This window comes from Hyla sarda, chromosome 1, assembly GCF_029499605.1.
Source record: "Hyla sarda isolate aHylSar1 chromosome 1, aHylSar1.hap1, whole genome shotgun sequence".
Classification (NCBI taxonomy): Eukaryota; Metazoa; Chordata; class Amphibia; order Anura; family Hylidae; genus Hyla; species Hyla sarda.
This window is the reverse complement of record NC_079189.1, coordinates 196,654,643-196,682,508: the sequence shown is the minus strand read 5'-3', so window position 1 is coordinate 196,682,508 and position 27,866 is coordinate 196,654,643. Positions and strand designations below refer to the sequence as shown.

At 44.9% G+C, this 27,866-nt stretch overlaps 2 protein-coding genes, 1 long non-coding RNA gene and 1 pseudogene across 3 annotated transcripts in view; 3 read left to right on the top strand and 1 right to left on the bottom strand.

Annotated features, from left to right (window-relative positions):
- Positions 1–5,434, top strand: part of LOC130362371 (alcohol dehydrogenase 1-like) — a 44,336-nt gene extending 38,902 nt beyond the window's left edge. Inside the window, exons 8-9 of the mRNA XM_056566744.1 lie at positions 767–905; positions 5,302–5,434. Of these exons, the coding sequence (XP_056422719.1) occupies positions 767–905; positions 5,302–5,326 (164 nt within the window). The 3' untranslated portion in view covers positions 5,327–5,434. The remainder of the gene's footprint in view (positions 1–766; positions 906–5,301) is intronic.
- Positions 1–27,866, bottom strand: part of LOC130362380 (uncharacterized) — a 78,876-nt gene that overhangs the window by 16,337 nt on the left and 34,673 nt on the right. The gene's annotated exons all lie outside the window — the stretch shown is intronic.
- LOC130344275 (U2 spliceosomal RNA) lies at positions 19,551–19,658 on the top strand (annotated as a pseudogene).
- LOC130362366 (alcohol dehydrogenase 1-like) overlaps positions 26,224–27,866 on the top strand; it is a 74,680-nt gene continuing 73,037 nt past the window's right edge. The window contains exon 1 of the mRNA XM_056566732.1: positions 26,224–26,342. Within this exon, the coding sequence (XP_056422707.1) occupies positions 26,325–26,342 (18 nt within the window). The 5' untranslated portion in view covers positions 26,224–26,324. The remainder of the gene's footprint in view (positions 26,343–27,866) is intronic.

The following is a 27,866-nucleotide window of genomic DNA, read 5'->3' as shown; positions in this document are numbered from 1 at the left end:
ACACTAGTACAGGGTGAGCGTTGCAGGATCACACTCCTCTGCCAAATTATTATATGTTTTTAAATGGTTTTAATTGTCTGTATACTTTCTTCTTTGCATGTTTAAATCTGTGAATAAAGATACCTTTTTATATGGATATATTGTTATTTTTGGAGTGCATCACTTTATAGTTGCTAGCTTGTTTTCTGCCCTTGAACATTAAAGGGGTACTCCGCCCCTAGACATCTTATCCCCGCTGCGGCACCCCGCCATCATTACTGCGCAGAGCGAGATCGCTCTGCACGTAATGATGGGCAATACAGGGGCCGGAGCATCGTTACGTCACGGCTCCGCCCCTTGTGACGTCACGGCCCGCCCCGTCAATCAAGTCTATGGGAGGGGGCGTGGCGGTCGTCACGCCCCCTGCCATAGACTTGCATTAAGGGGACGGGCCATGATGTCATGAGGGGCGGAGCCATGACATCACGCTGCTCTGGCCCCTGTATCGCCCGTCATTACGCACAGAGCGAACTCGCTCTGTGCTGTAATGATAGCGCAGTGTCGCAGCGACGATCCCAGGGGTCCCCAGCAGCGGGACTGCGGCGATCTAACATCTTATCCCCTATCCGTTGGATAGGGGATAAAATGCCAGGGGCGGAGTACCCCTATAATTAAAAACACAACTTTATATAGGATGTGATTTTTTAACAATGGTTAAGAGTGGCATTGGTAAATAAAATAGGTAATATCAATAACTCATAAAATATATCTGCCCTTTTTTTTACAGGTTGGAAGAGTAAAGATCACATACCACAGCTCGTGTGCGATTACATGAATAAGAAATTTAATCTGGATTTGCTTATTACACATAAATTACCTTTTGAAAAGATCAATGAAGGATTCAAGCTTTTGTGCAATGGAGAGAGGTTAGTAAATCCTACAAATCAGTCCTGCAGGTGCTTGATATCAGCTTCCTATCTTTGTCATGGAGATATTTAGATCAGATATGGTGAAATACTATGCATTTCATTTTATTTATTACCATTTTTCCCATTGAAATCAAGGAGTGTTAAAAATCTATCTATCTCATAAAGAGATAATATATCCATAGGATATACCATCATTTTCTGCAAGGTGCAAGTTTTTTTTTTTCAAACAGGTAATTGTTCATTTTGGAGCCCCCCACCCTGCTACCCCCTCTGATCCCACTGCCTGCATCAATGGCAAGGAAGCTGAGGATGTTATTGGACAATGACACAAGGAGGAGGGGTTAAAATGGCCAAATTCCCAGCTGGGATTAAGAAAATCTCCACCATCTCTAGATTACCATTCGTTTTGTATCCGAAATTCTAAGTCACCTGCCAATGGCTGAGGATAGTGATTTTTTCCATTTCCACTTTTTGGCTCTCTGAGGCAGCTTCCTAAGTGACCTTATAATTGCTCTGGCCCTGAGTTGGGGTTCAACCTCTGGGACCCTAACCAATTGTGAGACTGAAGGGGAATGCACCCAGCCATCCAGCCAAATTTAAGTGAGCAATATGCCATCAATTTATGAGACAGAAAACCCTGTTTAATTTATATAGTGTTCTGTTTTTCAAATAAACAAAACAAAAACAGCAAAAAAGGCCAAATGGAGCATAAGCTAGTATAATTGATGATTTGTTATTTATGGGCTGTTGTTTATCAAAACAGTTCTGTCCATTAAGGTAGGACACCGAAAAGGACATGTTTTTTGAGGACATAGGGGAAAATGTATCAAAGCCTGTGCAGAAGAGTTGACCAGTTGCCTATAGCAACCAATCAGATTGCTTTGTTTATTTTTCAGAGGCCTTTTTTAAAATAAAAAAAAACAATCTGATTGGTTGCTAAGGGGAACTGGTTACCTTTTCCTCTTCACAGGTTTTGATAAATATCCCCCATTATCTAAGTTCAATGGACTCTAAGGTGGTATTACAGGGGTAGACTGCTGCCCAATGAGAATAGCAGATTAGGCTTACTTAATTTAAGTAGCCTATGACACGGCTCCACCATTCTGCAGATAGGGAAGCAAAAACATTCTAAATCATTTGTGCAGCCTTTTACTTCCATCAACATACCCTATTACACAAGGAAATGTGTGGTAAAAAAGGATTTTTTTTTATTCAAGATGATGCGATCAGCAGATGAATGAAAGTTTGCTTACTTGTTGGCTGGTCATTGGGTCTATTACATAGGGCAGTATTGACCTGTTCAGCTAATAATTGCCACATGTCATGGTGCCTTTAGTCTTAGCCCATTATCTTTTCTAGGCTAGGTTCACACTACGGAATTCCATTGGTGGACGTTCCTTGAATAGAGTCTACCTGGAATACATTGCCAACTATGGGGACAACAATATACATGTGGTCCTAGCACTGACTGTTTCTGTTGGCGCAAGCCACACTTGGAAATTCATTAGTGTAAACCTAGCCTTAGGGCAGAGTCACATGGAATGGATCCGCAGCGTAAAATACGCTGATGATGGACCCTACAGTGTGCCTCCAGCTGGGCCTGCTCGTAACGTAGTATACTCGCACACAATGTGTCCGCTCCCCCTGCTCCCTGAGCTATGCTGAGAGCAGCTACAATGTTTGCGAGTACACTGCACATGTGCGCTGCAACTTGCAGAACACTGTGTATCGAGCAGGCAGAGCTGGAGGCACATTGTAGGGTCCATCATCGGTGGATCCACATCGTGAAATACGCTGAGCAGGGGCAGACACAGACAGCAGAGGGCCCCTGTGCAAAGAATGTGCCTGCCCCCCCCCCCCCAGGTAGTACATTTTGTAGGTAGGCAGGTAGTACGTTTGCTAGGTAGGCGGGTAGTACGTTTGCTAGGTAGACAGGTAGTACGTTTGCTAGGTGGGCAGGTAGTACGTTTGCCAAGTAGACAGGTAGTATGTTTGCTAAGTAGACAAGTAGTATGTTTGCAGGTAGTACATTTTCTAGTTAGGTAGATAGAACATTTTCTAAGCAGGTAGGCAAGTAGTAAGTTTGCTAGTTATTTAGGCAGGTAGTAAGTTCAGTAGGTAGGTAGGTAAAAGGTTTGGGTGCTAGGTAGGTAGGCAGGTTATATGTTTGCTAGGTAGGCAGGCAATACATTTGCTAGGTAGGCAGGAAAAGCGTTTGCTAGGCAGGTAATACGTTTGGTTGGTAGGTAGGTGTATGTTTGGTTGGTAGGTGGGTAGGCAGACAGGTAACACATTTGGTAGGTAGGCCCTTAGTCCAGTGTTTTCCAAACAGTGTACCTCCAGCTGTTGCAAAACTACAATTCCCAGCATGCCTGGACAGCCTTTAGCTGTCTGAGCATGCTGGGCGTTATAGTTTAGCAACAGCTGGAGGCACTCAGGTTGGGAAACACTGGACTAAGGGCCTACCTACCAAAGTGCCTCCAGCTGTTGCAAAACTATAACTTCTGGCATGCCCGTACAGCTAAAGACTGTCTGGGCATGCTGGGAGTTCAAGTTTTGCAACAGCTGGAGAGACACTGTTTCAAAAACACTGCTTTAGTCAGTATTTCCCAACCTGGGTGCCTCCAGCTGTTGCAAAACTACAACTCCCAGCATGCCCGGACAGTCTTTAGCTGGGAGTTATAGTTTTGCAACAGCTGGTGGCACTCAGGTTGGGAAACACTGGACTAAGGACCTACCTACCAAACCTGAGTGCCTCCACCTGTTACAAAACTATAACTCCTAGCATGCCTGGACAGCTAAAGACTGTCCGGGCATGCTGGGAGTTGTAGTTTTGCAACAGCTGGAGGAACCCAGGTTGGAACACACTGACTAAGGCCGTGTATTCGAAACAGTGTCTCTCCAGCTGTTGCAAAACTAAAACTCCCAGCACGCAAGTCTTTAGCTGTCCAGGCATGCTAGGAGTTATAGTTTTACAACAGCTTGTGGCAATCAGGTTGGGAAACACTGCCCTTATTGATGGGACTTCAGAAGGTGGGGCACCAGCGTGTTAAACATGTTGCTAAGGAGGAGAGTGCTGGTGTAGTGCCATATTTTGTGTTTTGCCGTGGAATGTTACATGACTCTGCACTTTCCAGTGCCGGAATAAGACAGCTCCATTGGCTGACACGCGGACACCCGCCCCCTACCATTGGTTCCTGGGGGGGGGTGGTGCGCGTGTCATGTGACCACAAATATGCTGTCTCTGCTGAGTCATGTAACACAAAATATGGCACTACACCGGTCAGGAGGACGCAAATCTCGGAGACCACACACATCCCTGGCGGAGACCTCCGACCATGTTACCTAAAGTTGGTGAATGGAGGCTCCTTTCCGGTGGGATGCGTCCAATGTCATGGGTGGTACCTGCCCGACATCCGATTCGTCCAGCGGTAAGAGTCATGACGCATCAGTCAGTGGCATGACGCTTACTGCTTGGTAGGAGATTACAAAAAAGAAAAGGGGGAGGGGGGAATAATAATAAATTTGCTGCCATTTACCCACCCCAGTTGGGAATCACTGGTCTAAAGTGCCCACATACTAGCGCCGTGGCCGCTTTAGAGCCGTGAGCAGCTTTGGTGCAGCACTCATGTGTGTGTCGTGTGAGGGGCCCTGCTGCCCTTTCAAACAGTGGTGGGTCCCCTCACACGCTGGGCCCCTGTGCAGCTGAACCAGCTGCACAGGCGATATGTCCGCCCCTGACGCTGAGGATCTGTTCCATGCGACCCTACCCTTAAAGCATACCTGTCAGATCCCACACAAAAAAACTAAACTATTCTAAGTTTCTCAGTACCTCATTCTGATCATGTAAATGTAATTTTTATGTCTCTATCACCAACATTTCACAAAAAAATAGCATAATGTCTTTTCTATCTTGTCAAAGGGATGGGGCATCTTCATCTCTTGCCTGCACCTCCCACACTCTGCCTACAGTTTTTGAAAAACGACAACTCAGAGAATGCCCAGACTTCCTTTCACTGTCCAGGCATGCTTGGAGTTGTAGTTTTGCAACAGCTGGAGACACATGATTGGTAAAACTCTGTGTTACAGCAGTGTTGCTGCAAGCTGTGTTTCTCCTGCAGCTTTGTCAATCAGCCATCTCATGTCCATGACTCTTGGACACACTCATGCTGCTGTGGGACTCATCAGTGTCCCATGAGGTATGGGGACCCCTAGCGGTGGGATATTCAAAGGCAGTTTTCTTTAATAAAATGTGAAAAAAAAATTTATACAAAAACTATTGTTTTGCCTAGATGTACAATATATAAAAAGTTTTTATATCTGACAGTGCCCATTTAAAGTGTTATCATGCTCTACTGCACTGTAGAAATTACTTTTGTTTTTTTATCTGCAGTATCCGCACAGTGCTGACTTTATAAAGACCACAACAGGCCCTTTCAAGTTGTCACCCTGATGAAAAATATGCCTACATTTTTTTGTGACAAGTAAATTCAATTATTAAACAGTCATCACAAAATGACCTTCTGACTGGCTTAACATGTACGTCAGTTGTTTTAAATGTAATGATTTGTGTTAAATAAACAATTCAATATTTTCCTTTTATTTTCTGTACTTATTTACTGCCAGGTGGAAAATGTGTACCTTTGTATGGTGAACTATTCACAATTCTACTTGATTCCCCCATCTTCTCGATTATATTTCACGTAACTTTTTGTTTTGTTTTTCCCTCCTTATTTTTTTGCATTTTGAGCATTTATAGAAGAATAGAATAACTAACAAACAGTTCTATGGAATTTGTTTTAACTCTTTTGTGAGATTGATCAATCACACAATATCAATATTTCAGCTATTAACCACAAAGCCCGTCCTCAGCTTGTATGTGCTATTGCAGCACTATTCCATTGAAGTAAATCGAGCCAAGTTGTAATATCAAGCATAACATGAGTGCCGGAGTGGAGGCTGTTTTTATAATCCTATAAAGCATTGCATTTAGAATTGTATATATGATAATATTTATAGCCATGGAGGAGTTTGCATCCATTGGAAAGGTTAAAGTTTACCTGTCGTCAACAAAAACTTTTTATATAATGTAGACAATACCATTATATGTATATTTGTAATATTCATTGGTTAAAATGTGTATAATTTTGTCCCTGCAGCCATTGCATGTGTGTCTCTATGAGGAGTCCAAATACAGGAAGTGAGGGTGGACAAGCGGGGCTCTGTGCAGTAAGAAAAAGCAGGACAGTGTGCACTGAGGCTCTATAACATGCTCCCGCCTCATACAGCAGGATGATTAACAAGCCAGGAGTCTGCACAGATCCCTGCTTGTCCTGCCCTCACTTCCTGTTTTTGGACTCATTATAGAGACACACAGACAATAGCTGCAGGGACAGCATTTTTTCACCCCAAAAAAATTCACAATTTTTAATCAATGTATATTACAAATAATGGTATTATCTACCTTATTTTTTGTTTTTGACGACAGGTACACTTTAAATACACGTTTTTATCTCAAAAGAGGATTGTCTTCTTTTTGGTAATCATGCAAGTAGTGACAGAATGCACAGATCTGTGACCATCAAAGGCAGGGCTGATTTTACATCCCACAGCTTTGCAGGCAGTGTTTGGTGGTTGAAGCCAGTGATTGTGTATTGCCAGGCACCCACCGCTACTTACTAAAATATTGCAACAATCTCAATATGTTGCATTTAATAAATCAGCTACTACTGCAAACTCCAAAGCAAATTTGATGTCATCCTAAGGAGTTATGCTAAAATAACTCCCTTCATTGAGGGGGACATTTCACTTTCTTTCTTGGGATCAGTAGGGGATTACTTCTAGCCAAAATAAGGCAAGGTTCACACTGCTGTCGGACGATGACGGAAGTCTACCAGAGAAAAAATTGTGCATATGCTGCTTTCACACTGCTGTTCACATCAGACCCTGCTCGGAATGTTTTTTTTCTCTTGCACTAAATGGACCCTGAAACGAGATGAAGCACAATGGAAACTGCTTGGTCCTGACAGACCCTATTCACTTGAGCAATGTTTCTCCGCTAAACTCCCATCATTCTGACGGAATTGTTGACGGAACTCCAAATGGCAGTGGGAAGTTAGTCTTACCGTTTTTTTTTCTCCCCTAAACTCTTGGATCCCTGACGGACCCCATTCAAGTAAATTTGATCTGTGGGGACCTTGCAGTTTCCATTGTGCTCTGTCCCGTTTTAGGGTCCGTTCAGTGCAACAACAAAATGCTGTTTGGACCCTGAATGGGACAGATGTGAACGGCAGAGTGAAAGTAGCCTAATAGTGGTAATATAGTATTTTTCATCCTCCAGCTTTCAATATTTTGCATTATTACATATTTTGCATTTGCATTGCTGAAAAAAATTCCTTGGATTTGGGTGCCCCATCGAAGATGCACATATTATTATAACATTATGACACGTGTGTCAAAACATGTTTTATACAGTGAAAGATCCAGATGCTATAACTGTTACCACATTTTTGTAACTGGAAGTGATGCTAGAGAGTGCAAACAGTGTACATCCAAATGTTTATATGTAAACGTTTGATGTCATTTGATGCTGAAAAATGTCTTATAACTGTATGAGTAAGGCAAACAGTAGCATAGGGATCCAAATGTAAGAAACGTCACGTTTTTGAAAGAACATTTTGTTTCTTGGCATAAATGTAAAAATCTAATGAGCTCTACAATGAAGAAGTATGAAAAAGAAAGCGGCTTCTTGGGTTCTTTGTTTTTTGTTATTCTAAACAGATTTTTTTTAAACAAGATATTTGAGCAGATTTCAACTTTAAAAATATCTAAACGGATATTTCATCATGACTATGTATGGCTCTGTGCACACAACATTTGAGTCTTCTGTTTGGTGTATACACCAGAAAAAGCTGATAGTGATCTCACCTCTACTTTAAACCAAGGTCTCCACATATATAGTTTTCTATAGTGAAAAACAAAAAGAAAAAAAGGAAAAAATTTTTTTTCATGGTCCAAAACTGCTGGAAAACCTCAACAGAAGAGAATAGTATAGGCATTTGCACATGTGCTTGTTGCAGTAAAGTAACACATTAAAGGTTATTTACTAATGTGATTCTGACTTTGTTTTCCCAAGTTTTGTGCCCAAATTGTGCCACACAATTAATGTGCCAGAATTTTAGACCAAAAGATCCCATAAAAAGCTGATCCATTTCATAACTATCCATTTTACTCAAAGAACCTGAAGGAAAGGGGCGACACCACTGGGAAAATGGGCGTGATTACGTAAAAAAGCTGACTGTTTGAAAAAATTCCATACAAATTTACTAATGTTCTTACATAAAATGTGGTGGATTTCGGCTCTGGAAAACCCGACATCTGAGATCAGTTGTAAAAAGAAAAAAAAAAAATTGTAGGAAAAAACCCCAAATTATACCATGGAAAAATAACCTGTCGGGAAGAAAAATCCACACAAAGAGCACTACATTAAAATAAAAAGACAAATACGTCTTTTATAGCGTATAGAAATATGGTCTATTTCTGTCTGTCTAAAAAAAAAAGCTGCCACATAAGCTGCATGTATGTTTATAACCCTTCACACAAGGGTGTGTTGTCATTTATAAAAGTGTCAGGGATCTAATGAAATTAGTTTACAGTGCTTTTACTATTTTGTGTACTTTGTACTGTTATACTCCTGATGTTTTTAAAATTAATAAGGATAAGTTCATGGAAAAAGAATAAAACAATCATACCTAAAGCGTGCTGTATTTTTTTTTTTTATAGAAAAATGCTACTGACACCAGAAGCACAAAGACACCACAAACCAAATGATAATTAGATAGAAATTCCCTTCATACTTCAGTATGGACTTGTAACTAACATGTCGTATAACCACCAAAAATCATACAAAAAAATTCTTCATGGTGTGAAAAAACAGCCGTGGGCCATTTTCCTATGGGCATATTATGGCCACATTTTTGCATCCATATTACTGCCACAATTCCCAGCCCACTGGCCTTTCTGATGACCCAAACTTATAGTTTATTGATTATCTTTTATTAAAGGGGTACTCCAGAGGAATATATTTTAAATCAACTGTTGCCAGCAAGTTATATAGATTTGTAAGTTACTTATATTTTAATAAATCTCAATCCTTCCGGTATTTATTAGCTGCTGTATACTACAGAGGAAGTTGTGTACTGTAGTTCTTTTCAGTCTTACCAAAGTTCTCTCTGCTGCTACCTCAGTCAAGAACTGTCCAGAGCAGGATTGGTTTGCTATGGGGATTTACTCCTGCTCTGGACAGTTTATGACACAGACAGATGTGGCAGCAGAGTGCGTCCTAGTCAGCTGGAAAGAGTTACACAACTTCCTCTGGAGCATAGCCTGTTACTGAAAGGCTTAAATTGGTACTGTCAGAACCAAAAACTTTGTATATGTTGTTACTGATGAAAATTAAAGGCCTTTTGTGATATGGTTGTTTAAAACTTGTTGAATTTTTAATAAAGAATACAGCTACTGAGAATCCCACCACTAGGGGTCTCCATACCTACTGGGACGCTAACCAGTCCTGCAGCAGCATCAGGCTTGTCCATGAGTCATGGACAAGAGATGACTGATGGACAAGGCTGCATGAGCAGACAGACCAATCACCTCCTACCACCACAAGGGAGGGACACGCCCCCCTTCCCCTGAGAGGATTTCTAACCCTGTGAGCTAATGAAAAGAGGGATTTTATAATAAATATAGGTGATAGAGGAATGAAAATTTGATTAGATACCGAGTAACATATATATTTTTTTCTTGTGGGATCTGACAAGTACGCTTTAAGATTTTTATACAGAAGTAATTTACAAATCTATTTAACTTTCTGGCACCAGTTGATTTAAAAACATTTTGTTTCCTCAGGGGTACCCCTTTAACTCTTTCTTCTTGGGGAAATGAAAAATGTGATTTTGTAGGCCAATCCTGGTAGTTAGAGCAGGAGCTCAGTTGTCAGTCGACATGCATGTGTGCCACTGCTCTATTTATTCTCTATAAAACCTGACAGTGATAGCTAAGTACAGCCTTCGGTAGCCTTAGGTATCAGTGCTGGGTCTCCGCCGAACTTCCCCTTCATGGAGCTACAGATGTGATGTAGCAGCGCTGCTTAGCCAGTCATTGACTGAGGCAGGACATCTCTGTGGCCAGTGACTGGTTGAGCAGTTCTCTAAAGGGGAAGTTCGGCAGAGACTGGGTAACGATAATGGAGGCTATGAGGGAAGTATAAGTATTTTTTTATGTTATAAGGCAGTCTGGGCCCTTTTCTTAATAAAAACATTTTTACCTGACAGTCCCTTTAATTTATGTGGCTACCTACCTAATGTAAGAAAAAATTGTGAAAAAGGGGCAATATTATGGTAAGGGGAAGACCAATAATGGGAGCTTTACCTGTCTACTCATAGTAAGGTCATTGATCAAAAATGCAAAACATGCGCCTTATATTAGGCGTACACATCTCTCGGACACTCAAGGAACATCTACAATTTTTTTATACAGATTAACGATACCAAATTCACTTACAAAAAAGGGCACTAATCCCTATTGTGTCCTGTGAGTCACTGGGTGTAACTGCACTGTAATCACTTATATGGTCTGCAGGGCACTTGCACACACCTGGTACCTGCCACTATATGGACCCCGTATATAAGGAATACTGTGCACTGTGGTTTTTATTCAGAATCAGTGGTGGTATTATCAAGTCACTATGTGGTGGTGGTAATAGTAGTGGTTGTAGAATGGTGCAATTATTATTTTCTATTTTCCTATTTTTTCTCAAAATAATCCCCTAAAAGATTTCCCTTGCCCATTCCAAATTGTAATACCCATGAGTGCCCCAACTTGGAATACGTAAGAAAGTATTACACCCTCCCCCAGACACTTTGTCACCCCATAGGCTCCACACAGTCAAAGGACACAGCTTCGGACCTGAGCATTATGACTACCAACATTGAAGTCACACCTAAACAATTACAGTACAGGATACTATGAGTAAGCAGACTTCTGGCGCACCTGAAAATGGCACCTGACTGAGAGCAGTGTGCTATTTACAGATGCTAGCACAAAACTACAACTGGTGGGTAAGGCCTCATTTTCTTATGAACTACTGCACAGAATTGGCAATGATTTAAGAATGGTTACATCATTCTGTGAATGAATACAGTGTTTTGTGACATAGCATTGAAAACTAAAGGTTACTTATGGGCATATGGACAATAGGTAAGCTAAACAGTCCTATATCACTCCAATAGTAGATATGAACATTAAAAACCCCTTAAAGACCACGTGTTTTTCCGTTTTTGCACTTTCATTTTTTCCTTGTCACTTTCTAAAAATCATAACGCTTTCACTCTTGCACCTACAGACTCATAGAATTGCTTATTTTTTGCATCACCAATTGTACTTTGTAATGACATTAAGCATTTTACCACAAAAATTATACGGCAAACTCAGAAAAAAATATTTATGGGGCAAAATTGGAAAAAATTTGAAATTTTTGTAAATTTTGGGGGCTTCCGATTATACGCAGTGCACTTTTCGGTAAACATGACACCATATATTTATTCTGTAGGTCCATAAGGTTACAATGATGCCCAATTTATATGGGTTTTTCTTTATTTTACTACTTAAATTTTTTTTTTAACTACAAGCACCAAAATTAGTATGTTTAAAATTGTCCTCTTCTGACCCTTATAACTTTTTATTTTTCCGTATAGGGGGTGGTATGGGGTTCACTTTTTGCAGCGTGATCTGAAGATTTTATCGGTACCATTTTTGTTTTGATTGCACTTTTTGATCACTTTTTATTCATTTTTTTATGGTATAAAAAGGTTGAATTTTTTTATGGGCACGCCATTTACCGTGCGGTAATTAATTATATATTTTTATAGTTCGAACATTTTTGCACGCGGCGATACCACATATGTTTATATTTATTTTTATTTACATATTTTTTTAATGGGGAAAGGGGGGTGCAATTCTAACTTTTATTAGGGAAGGGGTTAAATCACATTTATTAACTCTTTTTTTATACTTTCTTTTTTGCAATGTTATAGCCCCAATAGTGGACTATAACATGCATTGCACTGATTGAATACACTGATCAATGCTACGCCATTGCATTGCATTGATCAGAGTTATCGGTGGTCGATCACTCAAGCCTGAATCTCATATCGGACAGCGAGGAGCAAGGTAAGAAGACTCCCTCTGTCCTCTAAGCTGTCCGAAATGCCGCAATTTTGCAGAGGTCCCGAACAGCTCCACTGAGCTAACCTGCAGTGTATTCTGTCGTTTTAGGGTTAATACCGGACATCAGCCCAATCGGCGATGTCCGGTAATAGCCACGGGTCCTGGTTGCTGATAGCATCCGGGACCCCGCAGGTACGAAGCGCACTCAGTTCCTGAGCGCGCTTCCCATTACGGGAGCCGGCCATGGAGGTAAATATACGTCCGTGGTCGTTAAGATGTTTTAAGAAGGACCCCTCTCTAAATACTGTTTATACAAATAAGGATTGGACTATTATATTTATTTACTTACGTATATTGTATTGTTTTATTTTCTGCTTTACTTTTTTTTCCCTGTTGTAGGTTTTATTTTAATTTATTTTTGTATCATTATATGAATTATTTTGAAGCTATATAAAGATGAAAAAAATTTGGCCAAAAAGGAATAGATATCAAATAGACATAAAACAGGAAATATATATTGTTACGCCGAGCGATCCGGGTCCCCGCTCCTCCCCGGAGCGCTCGCTACACTCTCGCTGCGATACCGCCTCCAGCCGGGATGCGATTCGCGATGCGGGTGGCGCCCGCTCGCGATGCGCACCCCGGCTCCCGTACCTGACTCGCTCTCCGTCGGTCCTGTCCCGGCGCGCGCGGCCCCGCTCCCTAGGGCGCGCGCGCGCCGGGTCTCTACGATTTAAAGGGCCACTGCGCCGCTGATTGGCGCAAGTGGTTCTAATCAGTGTGTTCACCTGTGCACTCCCTATGTATACCTCACTTCCCCTGCACTCCCTCGCCGGATCTTGTTGCCATTGTGCCAGTGAAAGCGTTTCCTTGTGTGTTCCTAGCCTGTGTTCCAGACCTCCTGCCGTTGCCCCTGACTACGATCCTTGCTGCCTGCCCCGACCTTCTGCTACGTCCGACCTTGCTTCTGCCTACTCCCTTGTACCGCGCCTATCTTCAGCAGTCAGAGAGGTTGAGCCGTTGCTAGTGGATACGACCTGGTCACTACCGCCGCAGCAAGACCATCCCGCTTTGCGGCGGGCTCTGGTGAAAACCAGTAGTGACTTAGAACCGGTCCACTAGCACGGTCCACGCCAATCCCTCTCTGGCACAGAGGATCCACCTCCTGCCAGCCGGCATCGTGACAGTAGATCCGGCCATGGATCCCGCTGAAGTCCCTCTGCCAGTTGTCGCCGACCTCACCACGGTGGTCGCCCAGCAGTCACAACAGATAGCGCAACAAGGCCACCAGCTGTCTCAACTGACCGTGATGCTACAGCAGCTACTACCACCGCTTCAGCAATCATCTCCTCCGCCAGCTCCTGCACCTCCTCCGCAGCGAGTGGCCGCTTCAGGCCTACGACTATCCTTGCCGGATAAATTTGATGGGGACTCTAAATTTTGCCGTGGCTTTCTTTCTCAATGTTCCCTGCACTTGGAGATGATGTCGGACCAGTTTCCTACTGAAAGGTCTAAGGTGGCTTTCGTAGTCAGCCTTCTATCTGGAAAAGCTCTGTCATGGGCCACACCGCTCTGGGACCGCAATGACCCCGTCACTGCCTCTGTACACTCCTTCTTCTCGGAAATTCGAAGTGTCTTTGAGGAACCTGCCCGAGCCTCTTCTGCTGAGACTGCCCTGTTGAACCTGGTCCAGGGTAATTCTTCCGTTGGCGAGTACGCCGTACAATTCCGTACTCTTGCTTCTGAACTATCCTGGAATAATGAGGCCCTCTGCGCGACCTTTAAAAAAGGCCTATCCAGCAACATTAAAGATGTTCTGGCCGCACGAGAAATCCCTGCTAACCTACATGAACTCATTCATCTAGCCACTCGCATTGACATGCGTTTTTCCGAAAGGCGTCAGGAGCTCCGCCAGGATATGGACTTTGTTCGCACGAGGCGTTTTTTCTCCCCGGCTCCTCTCTCCTCTGGTCCCCTGCAATCCGTTCCTGTGCCTCCCGCCGTGGAGGCTATGCAGGTCGACCGGTCTCGCCTGACACCTCAAGAGAGGACACGACGCCGCATGGAGAATCTCTGCCTGTACTGTGCCGGTACCGAACACTTCCTGAAGGATTGTCCTATCCGTCCTCCCCGCCTGGAAAGACGTACGCTGACTCCGCACAAAGGTGAGACAGTCCTTGATGTCAACTCTGCTTCTCCACGTCTTACTGTGCCTGTGCGGATATCTGCCTCTACCTTCTCCTTCGCTACTATGGCCTTCTTGGATTCCGGATCTGCAGGAAATTTTATTTTAGCCTCTCTCATCAACAGGTTCAACATCCCAGTGACCAGTCTCGCCAGACCCCTCTACATCAATTGTGTTAACAATGAAAGATTGGACTGTACCATACGTTTCCGCACGGAGCCCCTCCTAATGTGCATCGGACCTCATCACGAGAAAATTGAGTTTTTGGTCCAACCCAATTGCACTTCCGAAATTCTCCTCGGACTACCCTGGCTTCAACACCATTCCCCAACCCTGGATTGGTCCACTGGGGAGATCAAGAGTTGGGGTTCCTCTTGTTTCAAAGACTGCCTTAAACCGGTTCCCAGTTCTCCTTACCGTGACCCTGTGGTTCCCCCTGTAACCGGTCTCCCTAAGGCCTATATGGACTTTGCGGATGTTTTTTGCAAAAAACAAGCTGAGACTCTACCTCCTCACAGGCCTTATGACTGTCCTATTGACCTCCTCCCGGGCACTACTCCACCCCGGGGCAGAATTTATCCTCTCTCTGCCCCAGAGACTCTTGCTATGTCTGAGTACATCCAGGAGAATTTAAAAAAGGGCTTTATCCGCAAATCCTCCTCTCCTGCCGGAGCCGGATTTTTCTTTGTGTCCAAAAAAGATGGCTCCCTACGTCCTTGCATTGACTACCGCGGTCTTAATAAAATCACGGTAAAGAACCGCTACCCCTTACCTCTCATCTCTGAACTCTTTGATCGCCTCCAAGGTGCCCACATCTTTACCAAACTGGACTTAAGAGGTGCTTATAATCTCATCCGCATCAGAGAGGGGGATGAATGGAAAACGGCATTTAACACTAGAGATGGACACTTTGAGTATCTGGTCATGCCCTTTGGCCTGTGCAACGCCCCTGCCGTCTTCCAAGACTTTGTTAATGAAATTTTTCGTGATCTCTTATATTCCTGTGTTGTTGTGTATCTGGACGATATCCTGATTTTTTCTGCCAACCTAGAAGAACACCGCCAGCATGTCCGCATGGTTCTTCAGAGACTTCGTGACAATCAACTTTATGCCAAAATGGAGAAATGTCTGTTTGAATGTCAATCTCTTCCTTTCCTAGGATACTTGGTCTCTGGCCAGGGACTACAAATGGATCCAGATAAACTCTCTGCCGTCTTAGATTGACCACGCCCCTCCGGACTCCGTGCTATCCAACGTTTTTTGGGGTTCGCCAATTATTACAGACAATTTATTCCGCATTTTTCTACCATTGTGGCTCCTATCGTGGCTTTGACCAAAAAGAATGCCAATCCTAAGTCATGGCCTCCTCAAGCGGAAGACGCCTTTAAACGGCTCAAGTCTGCCTTTTCTTCGGCTCCCGTGCTCTCCAGACCTGACCCATCTAGACCCTTCCTGTTGGAGGTTGATGCCTCCTCAGTAGGAGCTGGAGCGGTCCTTCTACAAAAGAATTCTTCCGGGCATGCTGTTACTTGTGGTTTTTTTTCTAGGACCTTCTCTCCGGCGGAGAGGAACTACTCCATCGGGGATCGAGAGCTACTAGCCATTAAATTAGCACTTGAGGAATGGAGGCATCTGCTGGAGGGATCAAGATTTCCAGTTATTATTTACACCGATCACAAGAACCTCTCCTATCTCCAGTCTGCCCAACGGCTGAATCCTCGCCAGGCCAGGTGGTCTCTGTTCTTTGCCCGATTTAATTTTGAAATTCACTTTCGGCCTGCCGATAAGAACATTAGGGCCGATGCTCTCTCTCGTTCCTCGGATGCCTCGGAAGTAGAGCTCTCTCCGCAACACATCATTCCTCCTGACTGCCTGATCTCCACTTCTCCAGCCTCCATCAGGCAAACTCCTCCAGGGAAGACCTTCGTCTCTCCACGCCAACGCCTCGGTATCCTCAAATGGGGTCACTCCTCTCATCTCGCAGGTCATGCGGGCATCAAGAAATCCGTGCAACTCATCTCTCGTTTCTATTGGTGGCCGACTCTGGAGACGGATGTTGTGGATTTTGTACGAGCCTGCATTGTCTGTGCCCGGGATAAGACTCCTCGCCAGAAGCCCGCTGGTCTTCTTCATCCTCTGCCTGTCCCCGAACAGCCTTGGTCTCTGATTGGTATGGACTTTATTACAGACTTACCCCCATCCCGTGGCAACACTGTTGTTTGGGTGGTCGTTGATCGATTCTCCAAGATGGCACATTTCATCCCTCTTCCTGGTCTTCCTTCAGCGCCTCAGTTGGCAAAACAATTTTTTGTACACATTTTTCGTCTTCACGGGTTGCCCACGCAGATCGTCTCGGACAGAGGCGTCCAATTCGTGTCAAAATTCTGGAGGGCTCTCTGTAAACAACTCAAGATTAAATTAAACTTTTCCTCTGCATATCATCCTCAATCCAATGGGCAAGTAGAAAGAATTAACCAGGTCCTGGGTGATTATTTACGGCATTTTGTTTCCTCCCGCCAGGATGACTGGGCAGATCTTCTACCATGGGCCGAATTCTCGTATAACTTCAGAGTCTCTGAATCTTCCTCCAAATCCCCATTTTTCGTGGTGTACGGCCGTCACCCTCTTCCCCCCCTCCCTACTCCCTTGCCCTCTGGTTTGCCCGCTGTGGATGAAATATCTCGTGATCTTTCCACCATATGGAAAGAGACCCAAAATTCTCTCTTACAGGCTTCATCACGCATGAAGAAGTTTGCTGATAAGAAAAGAAGAGCTCCCCCCATTTTTTCTCCTGGAGACAAGGTATGGCTCTCCGCTAAATATGTCCGCTTCCGTGTCCCTAGCTACAAATTGGGACCACGCTATCTTGGTCCTTTCAAAATTTTGTGCCAGATTAATCCTGTCTCTTACAAACTTCTTCTTCCTCCTTCTCTTCGTATTCCTAATGCCTTTCACGTTTCTCTTCTTAAACCACTCATCATCAACCGTTTCTCTCCCAAACTTGTTTCTCCCACTCCTGTTTCCGGCTCCTCGGACATCTTCTCCGTTAAGGAGATACTGGCCTCCAAGAAGGTCAGAGGGAAAACTTTTTTTTTGGTCGATTGGGAGGGTTGTGGTCCTGAAGAGAGATCCTGGGAACCTGAGGACAATATCCTAGACAAAAGTCTGCTCCTCAGGTTCTCAGGCTCTAAGAAGAGGGGGAGACCCAAGGGGGGGGGTACTGTTACGCCGAGCGCTCCGGGTCCCCGCTCCTCCCCGGAGCGCTCGCTACACTCTCGCTGCGATACAGCCTCCAGCCGGGATGCGATTCGCGATGCGGGTGGCGCCCGCTCGCGATGCGCACCCCGGCTCCCGTACCTGACTCGCTCTCCGTCGGTCCTGTCCCGGCGCGCGCGGCTCCGCTCCCTAGGGCGCGCGCGCGCCGGGTCTCTACGATTTAAAGGGCCACTGCGTCGCTGATTGGCGCAAGTGGTTCTAATCAGTGTGTTCACCTGTGCACTCCCTATGTATACCTCACTTCCCCTGCACTCCCTCGCCGGATCTTGTTGCCATTGTGCCAGTGAAAGCGTTTCCTTGTGTGTTCCTAGCCTGTGTTCCAGACCTCCTGCCGTTGCCCCTGACTACGATCCTTGCTGCCTGCCCCGACCTTCTGCTACGTCCGACCTTGCTTCTGCCTACTCCCTTGTACCGCGCCTATCTTCAGCAGTCAGAGAGGTTGAGCCGTTGCTAGTGGATACGACCTGGTCACTACCGCCGCAGCAAGACCATCCCGCTTTGCGGCGGGCTCTGGTGAAAACCAGTAGTGACTTAGAACCGGTCCACTAGCACGGTCCACGCCAATCCCTCTCTGGCATCGTGACATATATATACATACACACCCACTAAATTATTATTAAATGTCTGTAGTATTAAATGTAGGGTAAAACATCCATACTCTGCTAATGTCAGATTTCTAAACATACATTGTTAAAATGTATCAGTTTATGTTGCTTTCATAATCATGTCTGACTTGAGTAAAAATGACTCTACAAACCAATAATGTGTATCATATACAGAGTCATCCCCCGGGTTGTACAACACCTTTCCCTTAAAGGGGTACTCGGTTGCTAGACACTTACCTATCTCCTATCCATAGTAAAGGGGATAAGATGTCTGATTGCGTGGGTCTGGCCGCTGGGCCCCCCTGCAATCTCTATGAAGGCATCCAGCATTCTGACACCGTCACACACCCTCCCGTAGACATGAATGGAGGGGGCGTGGTGTTATGTCACGATGGGTTGTGGCGGGATGTCGCGACCATGGCAGCCCAAACTCAGAGTTCTGAACATAATGTTCAGAACGCCAGGTGCCTGCACAGAGATTGCGGGGGTCTTGGCGGCTGGACCCCCACGATCAGACATCTTATGATGTCTAGCAACTGACTACCCCATTAAATAAAAATTGTAAGTAAGTTGAGTTTTTTTTTACTATTTAGTCTGTGTACTCTTTCTATGAATACATAAATATTTATGTTAAACAATTAAGATCTCAATTAAGATCTTTGCTCTCTGAGACTTCTGGGATTCCCCATATTCTCTAGTACAGGATGCCTAAGCCCCCCATTCCTTTTCACCAGCAGTAAAAGGTATAGGCAATGAAAAAACTTCAAATAGCAACAAGCAACAATGCAACCTGCAGGTCATGTCCAGAAATATTTCATATGATCATATATTACAACGTCCATATTTGAAGAAATATGCATCATGTAATGCTACATCTCACATACAATGCCGCTTCAAGGTAGATGAGGGCTGGAATTGGGCATCTCATCTTCAACAACTGATAGTCAGAGATTAGAATAACATGACCCATGGCCAACAGATGATTGTCAAGATGGCTTTAATCCTAAAATGGGTTTGCCAACAAATAATGTCATAACTACAGTCTTTACAGAGGTTGTCAAGAATATTTCTCCAATTTGTAATTGTCTAATATGCTTAGATATTCAACAGCCTGCTTTCATATTGTATACTATATGAGTAAAGTAGGTGGACGCCTGACATTTATTAGAACTTGGCGGATCTCCCTTTTAAAAACTATGGGTATTTATATGGAGTTGTGAATGCAAGAATTTGTACACATTCAGCAAAATGAGCATGGGAGTGGCCAGGCCTCTACTCAACCATGGAACCCCAATTCATGAAGCTTTTGACGCACAGTTCAAACTCTGTAGTAAGAGATGCAGTTCAACTGTCCCTTTTTGGCCTTTTGGCTAAGATCAAGTGTAGTATCTGTTCTTATCAGTTTCATGCCGGTGGTCCAAACAGCATTGGTGTGGAGCTGGCGGGGATGGATGCTGCATGGTAGGGGGCAGGTGTACCAGGGCATTCCGGGGTTGGTGCCACATGACCAGCTCAACGGCTGCCCTTTCCGGGTCTCGCCATGAGGCTGAGAGGGTCTAGAGCCGAGGTACTTTAGTGCCCTGGGGAGTGGTGACCCTGAGGTGCTGAAACTCACTGGGTGTACTGGCTTGCTGAGTTGAAGCACTGGCACCATGAACTCTTGACCTTGTGGCATTCACCTCTTGATTCCCGGCCTTCTGGCTAGGATCAGAGAATTTTTTTATAGAATATGTCCGGACAGTATATCTGCACACATTCACTTATTTATATCTTTGTGTTACGTTGTGTGTCCACAGGATTGTTAGGAATGCGGTAGCCCTTCTGGGTGTCCCTCCTAGCGGTCTAGGGGAGGTGTGTGGCCATTAGGTTCTGCACCTCCCTGCAAAGACCCCGGGTATTCATGCATGGGCAGAGTACCAACCATTAACAGTTCTGCGGGCAGATACCTTGGCTAACGCCAAGGGGGGATGCCGGGAGCATTTGTGGTCCCTTAGTAGCTTCGGCGAAAAGGGACATCGAACCTGGAACCTCGCAGGTACCTTTTGGTCCGGAGGCGAAGGTTAAGGTTTGTTGGGGGCCACTCTCCTGTCGGAGAAGGGCTTGCGATAGACCGCATACTCTGTGCACTTTTTTTAAGTGTAACACGTTTTGCACTATGGGTGATTCGAGAGCACATTCCTCAGCTAAGAAATAAAAATAAATAAAAAAAGAGATACAGTTCAACATAGGATAGGTAACCTTTACTAGTGTTGCTCGCGAATATTCGCAATGCAAATTTTATTCGCGAATATCGCATATTCGCGAATTCGCGAATATTCGCGAATATAGCACTATATATTCGTAATTACGAATATTCATTATTTTTTTTTTTTTCACAGTAAACATCACAGTGATCATCCCTCTCTGCTTCCAGCTTGTGTGGTGTAAAGAAGGCTCTAATACTACTGTGTGAGACTGGTGTGCGAATTTTCGCATATGCGAAAGATTTACATATGCGAATTTTCACATATGCGAATTTTCGTTTATGCTAATTTATGTATATGTTAATTTTTGCATATGTAAATTTTCGCATACGCTAATTTTCACATATGCGAAAATAAAGCGAGAATATTACGAATATGCGAATATTCGCGAATGTATGACAAATATTGGTCCATATATTCGCGAAAATTTGCGAATTCGAATATGGCCTATGCCGCTCAACACTAACCTTTACACACCGTGCTGTGTTTTTACCCCTAGAGGCTTCTGCTGCACAGTTATATCAGTTATGGTTGAGTGGTGCAGATCTAGCAGATTAAACATTTCACTAATTAAAATATGAATTCGAGTAGAATACAGACATAGCGCACATCTACAATCTTGTATAATGATCTGATTGCTTCTCAGCACAATATCAAAAACTAACAGGTTGTTAGTATACATTTTTTATCAAAAAGTACAAGCCCACTCGCCACGTCAAGGCCACCTATTCAGAGTGGGTCCCTAACGTCCCTAGCATAAAATGGCGTAGCACCGGGCGGCGACCACCACCGCCGCGACACAGGTGCCCACGGGGGGGAGCGACCCACTGGCAGAGCGGCCCCAATGCCTCTCAAACCAGTCTATGGGCCGCACCCGCCCGCAGACACAGCGCCACGGCAGCAACGCACACCCCCCCCACCACACCAGTGTGAACAAGGTGTAATGGCTCACTTACCTTGCTCTCCCAGTCAGACTGGGAGGCTGCTAGGAGTAAAATGGCCCTAGTGTGGCTAATTACCACCTATATAGGTTTGGGCTGAGGGGGTGGGGAAGAGTGCAGCACATGTTCAAGCAAAAAAAAATAAAAAATTCACACTGTGATTTCTATCCTTCCCTTTTTTTTTTTTGAACATGTGCTGCACTCTTCCCCACCCCCTCAGCCCAACCCTATATAGGTGGTAATTAGCCACACAAGGGCCATTTCTTTCCTAGCAGCCTCCCAGTCTGACTGGGAGAGCATGGTAAGTGAGTCATTACACCTTGTTCACACTGGTGTGGTGCAGGGCGGCGTCCGTTGCTGCCGTGGTGTTGTGTCTGCGGGCGGATGCGGCCCATAGACTGGTTTGAGTGGCATTGGGGCCGCTCTGCCAGTGGGTCGCTCCCCCCCGTGGGCACTGGTGTCGCGGTGGTGGTGGTCGCCGCCCAGTGCTACGCCATTTTATGCTAGGGACATTAGGGAACCACCCTGAATAGGTGGCCTTGACGTGGCGAGTGGGCTTGTACTTTTTGATCAAAAATGTATACTAACAACCTGTTAGTTTTTGATATTATGCTGAGAAGCAATCAGATTATTATACAAGATTGTAGATGTGCGCCATGTCTGTTTTCTACCCGAATTCACACTGTGATTTCTATCCTTCCCTTTTTTTTTTTAATTTTTTTTTTAACATGTGCTGCACTCTTCCCCACCCCCTCAGCCCAACCCTATATAGGTGGTAATTAGCCACACAAGGGCCATTTCTTTCCTAGCAGCCTCCCAATCTGACTGGGAGAGCATGGTAAGTGAGCCATTACACCTTGTTCACACTGGTGTGGTGCAGGGCGGCGTCCGTTGCTGCCGTGGGGCTGTGTCTGCGGGCGGGTGCGGCCCATAGACTGGTTTGAGTGGCATTGGGGCCGCTCTGCCAGTGGGTCGCTCCCCCCCGTGGGCACTGTTGTCACGGCGGTGGTGGTCGCCGCCCAGTGCTACGCCATTTTATGCTAGGGACGTTAGGGACCCACTTGAATAGGTGGCCTTGACGTGGCGAGTGGGCTTGTACTTTTTGATCAAAAATGTATACTAACAACCTGTTAGTTTTTGATATTATGCTGAGAAGCAATCAGATCATTATACAGGATTGTAGATGTGCTCCATGTCTGTATTCTACCCGAATTTCACTAATTAAGTTGTGGCATCCTATGGCTCTCAATATTTGAAGTGTACCTGTAATTATCAAAATATTTGATATAATGTTGAAAATACCATTATATGTATATTTGCAATATACATTGATTTAAAAATGTGTTTATTTTTGGGTGATAAAATGTTGTCCCTGCAGCTATTGCCTATTCATCTCTGTGTGGAGTCCAAATATAGGAGGCGAGGGCAGGACAAGAAGGCTCCGTGCAGGCTCTTGTCTTGTCAATCATGCTTGTCCTCAGTGCACAGAGCCCTGCTTGTCCTCAGTGCACAGAGCCCTGCTTGTCCTCACTGCACAGAGCACTGCTTGTCCTCAGTGCGCAGAGCCCTGCTTGTCCTCAGTGCACAGAGCCCTGCTTGTCCTCAGTGCACAGAGCCCTGCTTGTCCTCAGTGCACAGAGCCCTGCTTGTCCTCAGTGCACAGAGCCCTGCTTGTCCTCAGTGCACAGAGCCCTGCTTGTCCTCAGTGCACAGAGCCCTGCTTGTCCTCAGTGCACAGAGCCCTGCTTGTCCTCCGTGCACAGAGCCCTGCTTGTCCTCCGTGCACAGAGCCCTGCTTGTCCTCCGTGCACAGAGCCCTGCTTGTCCTCAGTGCACAGAGCCCTGCTTGTCCTCCGTGCACAGAGCCATGCTTGTCCTCCGTGCACAGAGCCCTGCTTGTCCTCCGTGCACAGAGCCCTGCTTGTCCTCCGTGCACAGAGCCCTGCTTGTCCTCCGTGCACAGAGCCCTGCTTGTCCTCCGTGCACAGAGCCCTGCTTGTCCTCATTGTACAGAGCCCTGCTTGTCCTCAATGTACAGAGCCTGCTTGTCTTCAGTGCACAGAGCCCTGCTTGTCGTCATTTCACAGACCCCTGCTTGTCCTCAGTGCACAGAGCCCTGCTTGTTCTCAGTGCACAGAGCCCTGCTTGTCCTCATTGCACAGAGCCCTGCTTGTCCTTAGTGCACAGAGCCCTGCTTGTCCTCAGTGCACAGAGCCCTGCTTGTCTTCCGCGCACAGAGCCCTGCTTGTCCTCAGTGCACATAGCCCTGCTTGTCCTCATTGTACAGAGCCCTGCTTGTCCTCAGTGTACAGAGCCCTGCTTATCCTCAGTGTATGGAGTCCTGCTTGTCCTCAGTATACAGAGCACTGCTTGTCCTAAGTATACAGAGCACTGCTTGTCCTCAGTGCACAGAGCACTGCTTGTCCTCACTGCACAGATCACTACTTGTCCTCACTGCACAGAGTACTGCTTGTCCTCAGTGCACAGAACCCTCCTTCTCCATAGTGCACAGAGCCCTGCTTGTCCTCAGTGCACAGATCCCTGCTTGTCCTTTGTCCATAGAACCCTGCTTGTCCTCAGTGTACAGAGCCCTGCCGGTCCTCACTGCACAGAGCCCTGCTTGTCCTCAGTGTACAGAGCCCTGCTTGTCCTATGTGCATAGAACCCTGCTTGTCCTCAGTGCACAGAGCACTGCTTGTCCTCAGTGTACAGAGCCCTGCTTGTCCTCAGTGTACAGAGCCCTGCTTGTCCTCAGTGCACAGAGCCCTACTTGTCCTCATTTCACAGACCCCTGCTTGTCCTCAGTGCACAGAGCCCTGCTTGTCCTCAGTGCACAGAGCCCTGCTTGTCCTCAGTGCACAGAGCCCTGCTTGTCCTCAGTGCACAGAGCCCTGCTTGTCCTCAGTGCGCAGAGCCCTGCTTGTCCTCAGTGCAGAGCCCTGCTTGTCCTCAGTGCACAGAGTCCTGCTTGTCCTCAGTATACAGAGCACTGCTTGTCCTCAGTATACAGAGCCCTGCTTGTCCTCAGTGCACAGAGCACTGCTTGTCCTCACTGCACAGAGCACTGCTTGTCCTCACTGCACAGAGTACTGCTTGTCCTCAGTGCACAGAGCCCTCCTTCTCCATAGTGTACAGAGCCCTGCTTGTCCTCATTGTATAGAGTCCTGCATGTCTTCACTGCACAGAGCCCTGCTTGTCCTCAGTGCACAGAGCCCTGCTTGTCCTCAGTGTACAAAGCTCTGCTTGTCCTCAGTGTGCAGAGCTCTGCATGTCCTCAGTGTACAGAGCCCTGCTTGTCCTCAGTGTACAGAGCCCTGCTTGTCCTCACTGCACAGAACCCTGCTTGTCCACCCTCACTTCCTGTATTTGGACTCCTCACAGAGACACACAGGCAATAGCTGCAGGGACAATAAAATACACATTTTTTAACCAATGTATATTACAAATAAACTTATAATATTATTCTCTATATTATATAAAAAAAAAATTCTAATGGCAGGTACACTTTAAAGTCATTTAGCTCATGAGTATGACACTTTCTATTATCATTGTTTGGCCATGGAGATTACATGGCATGTGGTTGATGTTATGCCTGTTTTCAATAGCTGTGCCTGAAGCTTCTAAACTTTATAATAACCAGGAGGGTGTCCTCATACAGTTGGTTATATGTCACGATTACACCTTATCTGTCCAGCCAAGATGCTAGAGAGAGTGTGATGGTGCAAGGGTTAAAGCCACCAGACCTCTGGGTTTCCATTAATAGTCCCAGCAAGTTACCAATTAACCCTTTGTTAAAAGTGTTTCACCAGAACCTCCTTCAGAAAGGTGAGCGCCTATATTAAGAGATCAAAGACCAGAGCTGATTAATTCAACATTTTTAATCTGAAAAAAGGTATCACAATGCTACGTGTAAAATAAACAAATGACATACATTTACAAGAATATACTAAAGAGTTCAGCAAGACAATTTATAAAACAAAAAGAAAATCCTTACAGCTTAATGGTTGCATAGCAGTCCTTGTGGGTGAGTCTCCAGCTGTTTTTTAGAATTTTGCCCAGCGTTTGCCACAGGCTTGTAACAAAGGTTTGTGAGCCAAAACAATGTGCTCAGCATCTATGTTTCACAGCTGCTTTTTAGGAAGGAAAAGGAATCCATCTGATCCCACCAGGTGGGGGCAACGGCCATCCCTCTTACCTGGTCCCTTATCTCAGTTTGTTTTATGATGGCTAGGGTGTCTGATTTCAAAGGAGGCGTAGCACAAACAGACCCACCAATAAAACAGGATTCACAAACAACAGACACAGTCTGAACCCTCACCCAGGTCTTGGATTCAAGATGATACACATATACATTCATAATACATATGTTGATTCCATAATCAGGTCTTGGGCCTGATACTATACAGTAAATTTATGGATCACAAGGGTGATTGATAAATGTGAGTACTGTAAAGGTGGAAATAATATTTGTCACTCAGCTTTCCTAGAAACAGGTAGAACCAAGAAAATGCAAACATATTTTTAACACTTGTACAGCAGATAAGACTCAAGTACATGTAAGATTTCCTAGGCATTATGTATTATGTAGGGAAGAATTTCCATTCATAACATTGTATAAGAAATGAGATGTGATATCTGAGGTGTACAAGGGCCAGAATGGAGAATTGTGTCTTGCAAATAATCAAGTGAACAATTATGCCTTGTAAGGTGACTCTTATCTCATTTTCAGCATCACTGCACTATGTCTGTCACACAATAACTGTAAAAAGACAAGAGAGAAGCACATCTCAGAAAAACAGGTTTCGCAGGAGTTAAAGAATTAGAATGATTTACAGGTACTGGGAGGGGTTACACATTCCTTGTACTTTTAGGTGTAAATTAGTAATAGTGCCACACTTCAACTATAGACTTCCAGAAACTGCAGTGCTCGTGGAGTCGCAATGGATACAGCCGGGAAAGTAAGAAATACTGCAATATACTGGGGCATACTGCATTAGAAATAGCTGTAGTGGTTCATAACAGTGTTAAAGGTTATCTTAAGAGAGACAATCCCTGGAGGAGTGTATGTAGAAAGATAAAAGCAGGAGATAAATGCAAGCAGATATGATGTACAGCTCATGTGTACTACATATCAATTCAGATCGTTGATTTGCGGCTATTCCGGGTCCTCGGTGAGCTGGAAAAAAAAAGGGTTAGAGTTGTAGTTTTGAAACAGCTGGAGGCACACTGGTTGTGAAACAATGAGTTAAGTAACAAACTCTCAGTGTTTTGCAACCAGTGTGCCTCCAGCTGTTGCATAACAACAACCCCCAGCATGCACAGACAGCCAAAAGGCATGCTGGAAGTTGTAGTAGTATGCCTCCAGCTGTTGCATAACTACAAGTCCCAGCATGCCCTTTGACTGTCACTGCATGCTGAGAGTTGTAGTTTTTGCAACAACTGAAGGCACACAGGTAACAAACTCTCAGTGTTTTTCAACCAAACTCGGGGTTTTGCAACCAGTGAGCCTCCAGCTGTTGCATAACTACAACCCCCAGCATGCATGGACAGCTAAAGGGCATACTGGGAGTTGTAGTTTTGCAACAGCTGGAGGTTTGCCTCTCCCCCATGTGAATGTACAGGGTACATTCACATGGGCAGGGGTCAGGGAAATTTTAGACTTAACATGGCCCTGGGCAAAATTAAAAGTGGGGCCCAAAAGCCGAACAAGTCAGTCACATTTAGTTAATTCAGGATGTAGCATGCCAAGAGTGTTGCACGTTTATTAACCTCTTAAGGATGCAGGGCATACCTGTATGCCCTGCGCCTGCTCCCCTGCTATGACACGGGCTCACGGGCAGACCCTGCATCATAGTCGGGTGGTCAGCCACCAGGACTCATGTCTAATGCCATACATCACCGATCGCGGTGATGCCCAACATTAACCTCTTAGACATAGCAATCAAAGTTGATCGCCGCATCTAACATGAAAGTAAAACCGTTCCCGGCAGCTCAGTCGGGCTGTTCGGGACCACTGCGGTGAAATCGGCTGGATCAGCAGAGCGCCGATAACAGTGATCTATTCAAGGCATAGCATTGAACAGTGTATACAATCAGAAGATTGCATGTAATAGTCCACTATGGGGACTAAAAAATGGTAAATAAAAAAAAAAGTTAATAAATGTGACTTAACCCCTTCCCTAATAAAAAGTTTAAATCACCCACCCCCCTTTTCCCATAAAAAAATATGTAAACAAAAATAAACATAAACATATATGGTATTGCCACATGCGTAAATGTCCGAACTATAAAAATATAATGTTAATTAAACAGCACGGTCAATGGCGTATATGTTAAAAAATTCCAAAAATGCATATTTTTGGTCATTTTGTATACCCTAAAAAAATGTATTAAAAGTGATCAAAAGTCCCATCAAAACAACAATGGTACCAATTAAAACTACAGACCATGGCGCAAAAAATGAGCCCTCATACATCCTCATA